General features: G+C 38.8%; 1 protein-coding gene across 1 annotated transcript; it reads left to right on the forward strand.

Moving 5' to 3' along the window:
- Nucleotides 1-4,092: 4,092 nt before the first annotated feature.
- Nucleotides 4,093-11,114, forward strand: prdx2 (peroxiredoxin 2). Its single transcript, XM_085277849.1, has 6 exons — nt 4,093-4,247; nt 5,173-5,293; nt 5,414-5,567; nt 7,577-7,699; nt 7,827-7,957; nt 10,721-11,114. Exons 2-6 carry the CDS (start codon nt 5,191-5,193, stop codon nt 10,801-10,803), a joined length of 594 nt encoding a protein of 197 aa, XP_085133975.1. The 5' UTR covers nt 4,093-4,247; nt 5,173-5,190; the 3' UTR covers nt 10,804-11,114.

Here is an 11,114-nt window from a genome sequence, read left to right on the forward strand (position 1 = left end):
CAAAATAAAAGTGGTGGAATAATGTCTTTTGAATTATATGGGTGGTATTTGTCATGTCAAACAAATACAATACAAAACTGACAGACATGTGAACATATTTGAATAAAAATGTGATTTTAATCCTCCCCTTATGATTTGATTGAACATTTTTAAGCTGAATATGCCACATGCATAGTGTACTTGGAAAGAATTTTGAGCTACCCTTTATTTCTTTACATTTTGTTTATAAGCAGCTAAACTTTCAGGTAAAGTGGTCTTAAGAAATAGTTCCCCAGCCTTTCTGGAGGTCTTTCAAAGTTTCATTTACTTTGTTCATTGGCTGCTTTTTCATTCATTGTCAGACTAGTTTTTGTACCTGACCATTTTCAGATATTGACCTATAAATTATCAAAGCACAAAAAGAGACCTAAATCAACCAATGAATCAGCGTTGTGTCTACACACGACAGCTTACCAAAGAACCAACTTTAAGTAGTGTCTTCAGACACTTTGTTGCTAGCAGGGTGTTGCCTGTACCTTTAAGTTCAGTTAGAATGTCACAATGTTTGTCACCATCTAGTGGTGAATCCGATTTACTGCAAAGTGTTCAACCCTTTAACTTTCACCTCTTAGGCAGATTTAGCAAGTTAAAGGGTTAACTTTAATATCACAACTTTTTTTATAGTTTGATTGAATGTATTTATGTATTTATTTAAACTCTCCAGTAAAGTGAATTTAAAGAAATAAATCAAACTAGTTTTGACCCAAATGTATCACAAGAAGAGAAGAAACTTGTGTGTCTGTGACGGTAAATTGCAGACTGTTAAGTTGCTAGCATCACATTTAAGGTCTATTTTTAAAATTTGAATTTCTCATCAGCATCAGCACACATCAGACATTTTTTGGTAGGCTAGGTGTTTTGTAACGTGGCTGTTCAGAATACAGTCTAGACAACCAAAACATTTCTAACTGCACAACCACAACTCCTTTGTGGCATATAGATATAGTCAAGATAGCCTGTGTTCAAACTGAGTGTTAAGATGGGAAGTACGGTGTAATACTCTTGACATCTGTAAAGAATATGTGTTTTTGTGTTCACATAATTAAATGATGATAATTTTAGGTTGATAATATGAATGCAGTCAATCATTCAGGTAAATTAAAATGAACATGCCTAGAGTTTGGCTTTTGTACTTATGATTCGTGTCATTTGCCTAAATGTTACAAGGTTACTAATTGTTATGTAAAATATATATTTCTTCTTTTTTTTTTAAAATAAAATGGTAAATCTGAGGCGTATGTCTCACAATTGAATAAACATTCAGTATTTGTACTTTTTTTAAAATTGGTGTAAAAGGTGGAGAACTCCATTCTGACCAGTGGGGACATTATGTGACCTGAAAGATGTAGAACAGGGTGACGTGATGGAATCACAGACAGTACTGAGAAAAGCCATCAGTCCTCACAGCAACTGAAAACCCACACAGTCATCTTTTTCATCCATGTTTCAACATTTGTCTTCAAACATGGCATCAACTAGCCTATCAGGTTACGCCAAAAAAAATAACATTTTTGAACAGTAAACTTGGAAAACTAAAATATAGTACTGAACAAAGCTCAAGTCTAGATGGTTATGAAATAAGGATTAGGTTCTGTGGCAGATAATCATCTCAACAAACACAGAACTTTGTGATTTCCGGGCTATTCTATCAGAAATGGAAACATGATTTAGTATCTTGTAATGTTTCTGTTGAAAACTGAGAGTGCCAAAGTGTGATCAGTTTGCTGCAAGCAATTAACATAATTTTGACATATGAAATTGAAATCATATATATGTATCAGAATGTATGTTTCTATCAATCTATGTATCAGAATCTGAAAACTTTATTAATCCCTGGGGAATTTGTGTATGTGGATTTATGTGTTGACAACATAATTATATGTTGGCTTTGACATGCTCTTTGTAACAGTTTGTTTCTCAGACTCTCAATTAAACCTACTGAGTTCCAGCAATGAGGTGCAAAACTTTCTCGGGGAAGGAAGCTTTGGAAAAGTCGTCAAGTGTGTCCACACTGTATCCAACACAGAGGTTCCTATCAAAAAAATTGAAGACAAGCCCGTGATCTCAAGCCCCGTGATTTTGTAAGGGGGACTAGATCATTCTTCCATGAAGGATTCATTTGTCTTGAATTTGAGCTCCTTGATCTTAGTCTGAAGGTGTATATGCAAGAGAGACTCTCACCCAGTTTCACATCAGGTTTGCCATCTTTACCTATTTCACTGTGTAAATACAAACTTTAAAAAAAAATACTAATTTGCACAGATGTGTTTAGTTAGAACACATTTGTGTGATTCCAGCTGACCACGGCGTTGTTCCTGCTCGAGACCCTGAAAATCATCCATGCTCATATAAACCCTCAAAATATTATGGTTTTGGATTGCAGACAACAGCCACTGCAAGTCATGCTCATTGATTTTGGCCTGGCTCACCATGTCTCCGATGTTGTGCAAAGATCATGTGTGCAGTCCATGTGGTACATGCAACCTGGTTAACCTAACAAATAATGTTAAAAATATGCACAGAAAGCTGAAAACTGCATTTTTAAGTTTTGAATAATGAATGCCCTCATATGCAACTGCTTCACTTTGCAAAGTGAACTTAAAACAGTGGATTTGAGATATTGTTCTTCACTTCAACCTCTTCGATACATTAAAACCTATTTACAGTTCTAGATATGTGTAAGAGAACTCAGTGGTTTCCCGCTTTTTCCTGGGAACAATGAATATGCTGTAGTAGATATCTTCTGCACAGAAGGGAAATAAGCGCTACTTAATCAAATCTTTATGCTTTTTCCAGATGAGGTTCATTGTGGACAGTCTGAGTCAGCCACCAGATTATCAGTTAAGATAAGATAAGATAACCTTTATTAGTCCCTCACGTGGGAAATCTGTTGAACAGTGGACAAAAAAGCCCAAGGTTCATTCACCTTGAAAACAGATGTAACCAGGAGACCTGGAGATTAAAGGTCCCTACCTCCTTTCCTGCCTGCCTACCTACCTACCTACAACTAACTTGTCTAACTTAACCACTACTTCTTTATAGACTTTTACAAAGAAACTGGGCACCACCATAGCGACACCAGATTTATTTGTCTCACTTCTTTAGAGGCCTTGAAGAAGGTAGGGGTTCTTTTTGGATCAGGCAGCCATTAATACAATATAGAATAGTTGCTACAAGGACATCTTCCACTGACTTTCATTATAATTCAAATGAATAAGTTTTATTAGAAAAAGGGAAACAAAAATCTAATTCAATTAAAAAAAAAATTGACTACACAGAAAGTATTTTGGTAGCCAAGGAGCTAAAAATGATTTTAAATATTTAACATTTTCTTAATTCCTAAATTACATGTACTTACATGCGCATATACATGCACATCAGTTTAATCTAGAGGTGCCAGAACTAGCTTGCTAAAGGGTACTGGATTACTTTGTAAAGTGAATCTTGTAAACAAGGATTGTTTTGGACTTTTGTTTTTGGTTTTACGAATGGATTATTTTCATCCAAGCCAGAAGTCTGAATTATTGTTAGTTTCTCGGACTTTTTAATCAAAACAGTATTGCCGGTTGGTGGTTAGGCTGAAAAACCATTGTGATCTTTGTTATTTATATTGAATATTTTTAAAAAGTTCATAATTCATAAATCTATATTTAATGTCTCAAGTAAAAATGGCCATGAAATAGAAAAAGCTGTAAAACTTGTGAAAATACAGTTAAAAAACCAAAATGTTTTTCCATCTTCACATTTTCCAAAGCCTTGACACTCCGGCCCTAAGGTGTCGTAGACATACATCGTTTTTGTTTTTATCTTTATTTTAAGAACATTGAATTTACAAGTAATAATTGAGCTCTATATATAAAACTGACATTGTCATTGACCCTGACATTAACACTGGGGCCCCAAGAAGCCAGTCACACTTTTCCCTCACTACGACATCCCTGCATTTTTGTTCATATGACAGTGTTTACACGGTGTACTTAGAAAATATGATCTTATATCAGAGATATACATATTTAGAAACAGCTAATCTTTACTTTTAATCGTTTTTATCTTCACTTTTACTCTGAAGGGATTGATTTTTACTTCCGGGTGGCCTCAGCCGTCTCTGCGTACTTATCGCACGCTCGCTTTTCCACTTTGACTCCTCTATTCTCTTGCAGCCTGCAGACTTCTGCTTCCAACTTCTTTCGCGCTTTACGTCAAGACAGGTGAGTAGGATGTTTATGGGATTAGTCAGAAGTTTACAGCGTGTCTGTAAAATCGACTTTGTATTTCCTCTGAAACAAACCGAAACTAAAGAAAGCAGTTTCGTACGTAAAGCTAACATTAAGCTAGCCTGTCAGGCGGGTGAGCGGCTGGCTCCTTCATGAAGTGTTTGGCCATGTTTTCTTTCTTTGTCCCTGTGCTGCAGCTTGCAGAATGCACTACTCACTTCCTCTCCGCTCTGTTCTACTACAGCTTTTTCTGTTTCATTTCGAAAACGAAATTTAAACATTAAAAGCTTAACTTTTATGACTGAACTTTGACCCATTACGTGCATTTATCTCTTTAAAACCAAGCACAGTTCCTTGACGATTGTTAGCGTTTTTTCGTATAAATTGTGACGAGGGAGAAATAATCCAGATTTATTCATACATCACTGAAAAGCATAGGCCTTTGGATTAATACCGACTGCTATTTGTTTAGTACAGCGTATCTTATTTGCAAGTTTATCGTTTATTTGCACATTAATTTTGCATACAGGCAATAACTATCCAAAGTAACTGACCGCGCAATAATCCTCGGAAATAGTCTTTATAGGCACAGCGAGAACCCTGCCGTTGGTTTGTGCGTATCATGGTTATGTAACCTTGCTAATAGGCCATTGTTCCCTGCAGGCTGAACATGACTTGCATGTGACACTATCTGGGTCTGCTTAAGTTACCAAGTCTTTGAACCTCTGGGCCTCCTAAGAGCTGTAAAACATGGCTCTTGGATTGAACCTCACCGCATTTATTTTTATTTTTCCAGTCTAAATCTCATATTTTTTGTTTATCAGAGCTTCATCTCAGGCACCACCCAGCTGAATTTATCTGTGGTGGTCTGCAAGCATTAGGAGTTTTCTGGTAACTGTTTGTGCTGTTTCTCTTTCAGTCATTTGTCTCAAACACCATGTCTGCTGGAAACGCTAAGATTGGCTTCCCTGCCCCAAACTTCAAAGCCACAGCTGTAGTTGATGGACAGTTCAAGGACATCCAGCTGTCAGACTACAAAGGTTTGTAGCTACATCTGTTCTAATTGGCTCATTCTGGCTTTTATAAGCCTATACACTAACAGCTTATTCGACTAGAATTAATACTTAACATTGTTTTTATTTCCTCCTGTTGTGCTGCAGGGAAATATGTAGTTTTCTTTTTCTACCCCCTGGATTTCACATTTGTGTGCCCCACTGAAATTGTGGCCTTCAGCGACAGGGTAGAGGAGTTCCGCAACATCGGCTGTGAGGTTATTGGCTGCTCCGTGGACTCTCACTTCTCTCACTTGGCATGGTAAGAACTCACGGATAATGAAACATAATGAGCATTTGTGGGAATTTGACTACTTCCTGAGCTCTTTACCAATAATAACATCCACACTGCTCACATGTTAGCAGGTGGATTAAGCAGAACTTCAACAAAAGACTTTTTACCTGTATTACAGTGATTATCTTCGCAGGTGAACTGTATTGCTGACTCTTGTAATTTTAAACTAACTGGGAAGAGGTGACCTTAGTGAATCTTCACATGTGCATTTGAAAATCTACTTAACAAAACACTTAAGTGAAAGCTGTTCTGTGCACTTGTCTGTCTTGCTGTTTTTATAGCGAGGCCGTCTTAGGCTGAACTTATCAGACGTTTATACAAGGTCCATCAAACTATCCTCGGTTGGCCGTTTCTGTTTAGACAGTTAAGGGTGAAGGATTTTGGCTGCTGTGAAGGAGTGCCCAGCACAGTTTATCTGCAATGTGTTGATAAGGGCGGCATACAGCAGCTTCTAGAAGGCATAAGAAGACATGCGGCATTACACAACCTGCACAGGTCTTCATTTGGAATGTTGTGTTAAAGTTTAAATGCATTATATTTGATTAGGAAGATCAATCGGTATGTTTCCTCACTCACCTGATCGGATTCATTACTTTAAAATAAGTGTATATAATATTTTGGGGGTTTGTTTTTTTTTTTTGTTTTTTCAATGAGAAGAGATTGAATAAGCTGTAAAACCTCCATTCATCAATCTGAAGCAAAATGAGTATATATTATAACCAACAGTTAACTGCTAAAGCTCATAGTTAAAATTCTACACAACATATTTGCTATTAAATATACTGAACGATTAGTTTTGTCAGTCTGTCAGACACTTTATCATTTTATTGAATTTAATACCGTAGATGCCTTTCAAGACATTAAAATCAATGTGTCATAGATTTTTAAAAAGTCAACAATGGACAGGCTTTAATAAAAACGTCTTTTAAAGATGGGGAGAATCGATATTGTGACTGTGGTGCAGGCAAGTTCTAAAAATGAGAAGCAATTTGGGTGAAAGTTCTGAAGCAGGTGGTGAGAGCAATGAAGGAGGAGGAACTGAGTATGGGAACGTATGTAGATCAGAGACAGATGAGGTATGAGGTTATGGAGACAAGCAGAATCTTGAAATAATGTGGCATTGTACAGAAAGCCAATGAAGTTGTTATAGGATGGGAGTAATATGTTGGCGCATGCTCTGGTAATGACACAGCAGCTGCATGAACAAGATGAAGTCTGGAGAAGTTTGTGCCGTATACCAGAGAGGATAAAATTACAATAGGTAATCTGGCACGTAACCAGAGCACGTGCAAGAAAAGCTGTATTACTACCTGTAAGGAATGGGTGTAGCCAACTAATATTACATAAGTGGATATATGCAGACTGACAAATATTGATTTGCGTTTCAAAACTTTAGGTGATATTGAATTTAAACCCAACCTGACTCCTCACCGTCATCTTTGCCTGCTCTATTAGGCCCTGTGCTACTCTGTTTGATTGGCTAGTTAAGGTTAGAAAGATATTTCAGGGTCAAAGCTAACCAGTAGCAGAGGAAAGTGGTATCTTCGCTGAAGATGGTTTAGTTAACCTCAGAGTGTTGAATCTCACAACAGGCAGCAGAGACCAGAAGTGAGATATCTGTAAACTACATAAAACTGCAGTATGAGGAGAGTTTTCACCACATTATTATTTTGCTACTTGGTGTTTGTCAGACTGTCTTTTGAAGCATTGTGGAGAACCTCTGAATGCAGTGTGTCCTCATAAAGTTGAACAACTGATATGTTATCCTCTCAGACACCGCCTGTATCTTATCTCTAACGGCGTGTTAAATGACTCTCCCATTTCAGAGAACTACAAGGTCGAAGGGGTGGCGGGGCAAACGCAAGGTTTATCAACCAGGAGACCTTCCCTGTGGACATTACGTGTTTTGTACTTGTTAATAATATAAAAAAAAATGTTTGTTTGTTTTTGGGGTTTTTTTCCCTCTCTCTCTTCAGGGTCAACACACCAAGAAAACAGGGAGGTCTGGGTAACATGAAAATCCCCCTGGTATCGGACCTCAGCAAGTCAATCTCCAAAGAGTATGGTGTGCTGAAGGAAGATGAGGGCATCTCATTCAGGTCAGTTAAATGCCCTTTTTAATATAAAATTATTTTAATAAAAACCCACTGGTTATTGTTAAAAAGCAGCTTGGTCTACTGATACTTTAAAGTATTTGTAAAAACTGCAACATCTTGTGAATTTCAGGGGTCTCTTTGTGATTGACGACAAGGGCGTCTTGAGGCAGATCACCATTAACGACTTGCCTGTGGGTCGTTCTGTGGACGAGACTCTGCGCCTGGTTCAAGCCTTCAAGCACACAGACAAATATGGAGAGGGTGAGTAAACTGCCGTACCTTCCCTCAGTTCATCCGTGTTTACTCAGCATACACTGGTGCTCAGGTTTAGTGGTATAACTTATTACAGTTTTTGCCCGTTGCCTGAACACATTTTGCAAAACTTTGCTCATTGTGCCAAAACCCTAAACACAAGTAAACATGACACAACACTGGGAAATATACCATTCACATCTGCACCAAATTGAAACTCTACTCTCAAAACCTAAACTCTGCTATCAAAACCTGACATTCCTTTGTCAAAATGTAACTCTGTTGACAAAATGACACATACTTGCATCATATGCAAACACTTACAGAGCAGGGGGAACACACTAGTCTACTTTATATAAAGCACTGCAGTCTTTGATTTCCATTGTTCATTCAGAAGGCATATTTTCAGGAGACACATTTGCAAACAACCAAAAAAGCAAATAGGCCTACTCAATATTGTACATTGCAGCACTGTACATTGCAGTACCATGAATTCAGATAAAGCAAAAATAAAAAACAAAAACAAAAAACCCATAATACAGTAATAGAAAAAACACTATACTGTAAACAAAAAATCATGACAATTGTGCATACGTGGGCTCATGGATCCCGCCGTCTGTTGGGGTCTGGCCACAGGACCTCATCAACATCGCAAGCAATGTCTCCTCCTGCTAGGCACCGGGGAAAATATCCTCTTCCATGTCAAAACCATCCATGGATTGCTGTCACCTGAATGTCGCCGCAGGCCTGTTCCATTGCCTGCAGAAGAGGCATGCAGGCATGTAGTTGGCGGTCATATACACGCCATCTCCAAGCCGAAAAAAATTCCTCTATAGGGTTTAAAAATGGTGAGTAAGGGGGCAAGCATACCACTTCAAGTTGACTGTGGTTGGAGAACCAGGACCAGAGCAGCCCGATGGAAACTGACATTATCCCATATCACCACAAACCTGGGCTGATCTGGTCTGTTCTGTACAACTATATCATGGAGAGCATCTAGAAATGTGACTATATGTTGCCTATTGTATGGACCTAGTTTTGCATGATGATGCAGAAGCCCTCGAAGGCTTATGGCGGCACACAATGTGATATTTCCCCTGCGCTGCCCTGGAACGTGCACAATTGCCCTTTGGCCAATTACATTACGACCCCGTCGTCTTGTTTTGCACAGGTCGAATCTAGCTTCATCAATGAAAATGAATTCATGAGGCTGTGCAGCTCCATCCATGGCCAAGACTCTCTGTTTAAAAAAAAAAAAAAAAAAAAGAAGAACATATTACTGTACTACAGTGCTACACATACAGAACCCTCACCCCATCACACGGGTACCTGTGTAGCTCTCAGAATGTATTCATGTGGTACTGATATGGTACATATTCAGCTTGAAGTCCTTTGACCCCTGTCACTGTTCCTCTCAAATGGGACTCTGTAGAGCTGCTTCATGGTGATGCTGTGTTTTTCCCAAGATGCGTCTGATGGTGGTGATGCTCACATGGTTCATGTTGTTGAACACTTGCCTGTCTGCAAGTATTTGCTTTCGTAGCTGGTGGAGACGGATAGCATTGTCTGCCCTCACTAGGTCCACAACGGCAAGTTCCTGCCGTTGTGTGAGCAGGCGTTGGCGTCCTCCCCCAGAAGGTCTTCGAGTCATTCTAGAGAAATACAACCACATATTGTCATCGGTTTGCTTATTTTTCTTACAGTACTTTACTGTATATACTGTATCATCCACTGTACAACACTGTACTTCAATATAAGTAATCATGGTATGTTTCACAGAAACTACCACTTTGGCTGCAAAAGGAGCATTAGCACCCTGCAATACCCTGTACACTTGATATGGTAACTGTAGAACAGTACTATAAAAACCATCTGAGTAGAGTAGAAGACAGTGAGATGAAGACAGACCTGTTTTCTAGTCGGAATTTTCTTATTACAGATGCCACTGTGAAGCGGCTTAGATGTGGGTGGACTCTCTGCCCAGCTTCCCTCATAGTCAGGCCGTGGTTGATGACATGGTCCACCAAAGTTGCTCTTATATCATCAGAAATATGGGTCCGTGCATGGCCTCTTTGACCTCCTCCTCCTCTTCCTCTTGCTCTCCCTCCATCCATGCTTGCAAAGTTCTTGAAATGGCTAAACTGAGGGCTTTTTGTGGTTGGCTAATTGGTGTTCAGTTTTGCAAGTAAGTGCCTTCAGGTGTATATTTGAGTGGTTGCAATTACCCAATGTGTTTTGTATTTTGGATACATGTGTTTTCCAAATGGCATCCTGAAATTTCATTTTTGAACGAAGTGTCTTATGTATAAAATAGAGTGTACTATGCAGGACCATGTGTGTTGCATAAAGGAGTAAGTGTGTTGCATAATTGCAACCAGAGTGCAAAGCAGCACTTTTGTTTAAGGTATGGGTATGGTGTTTGAGGTATGGTAACAAAAGCTTCAAGTTGTGTTACTTTAGTCTAAGCATGGGTTTATAGTGTTCAAGCAACGAGCAAAAACTGTAATCATGCATTTGTCATAAAAATAACCCAAATACATGTCATTAATTTTACCTGTAACTTCAGATGCTCTAAACTGCACATCACACACTTAAAATGGAAATAGCTGATTGGTAAAATTGACTGCGAAGCTGTGGCTAGATTTGGCGGTTTAGTCCTTCCTGTGTTTCCCAACCAGTCACATATGTACTTTGTCCTTTAGATTATACCAAGTTCAGTGTGTATAAATGTCAGCTTAAAGTAAACTTTGTCCCTCCTGCCACTTCACGCAGTGTGTCCTGCTGGCTGGAAACCCGGGAGCGACACAATCGTCCCCGACGTCGAGAAGAGCAAAGCATTCTTCTCCAAGCAGTAAATGTGAACGTCTCCTACTCTGCTGTTTTCTTCAACATAGCACTTGACCTCAGATGAGAGGGATGCCTATAAAGCAGTATCATCACGTCCAGACTAACCTGTTAAAACACACCTCAGCTTCATGTAGGGGGGAGGAAATGTTTGTTTTTTTTCTTTCATGTCCAGTGTACAAACTTTTGGGTAACCTCATCGTCTTGATCACTGAAAGTATAGTTTTGTTGTTCCTGTGCTTTCAAAGAAAGCACTGAAATTTGTTTCCTGGCTGTTGATAATAATTTGCTACCATCTTTATTAAAACATGGAGGAAAGTTA

Source organism: Mchenga conophoros, linkage group LG6 (assembly GCF_057382185.1).
Source record: "Mchenga conophoros isolate Kocher_MC1m ecotype Shallow Benthic linkage group LG6, M_conophoros_male_GT1.1, whole genome shotgun sequence".
Lineage (NCBI taxonomy): Eukaryota > Metazoa > Chordata > Actinopteri > Cichliformes > Cichlidae > Mchenga > Mchenga conophoros.

Bases quoted from the DNA above. Each gene is read 5' to 3' on its own strand.
- prdx2 (XM_085277849.1), top strand. From the start codon at position 5,191: ATGTCTGCTGGAAACGCTAAGATTGGCTTCCCTGCCCCAAACTTCAAA. The intron at 5,568-7,576 runs GTAAGAACTCAC...CTCTCTCTTCAG, and splicing joins CACTTCTCTCACTTGGCATG to GGTCAACACACCAAGAAAAC. The intron at 7,958-10,720 runs GTGAGTAAACTG...CACTTCACGCAG, and splicing joins CACAGACAAATATGGAGAGG to TGTGTCCTGCTGGCTGGAAA.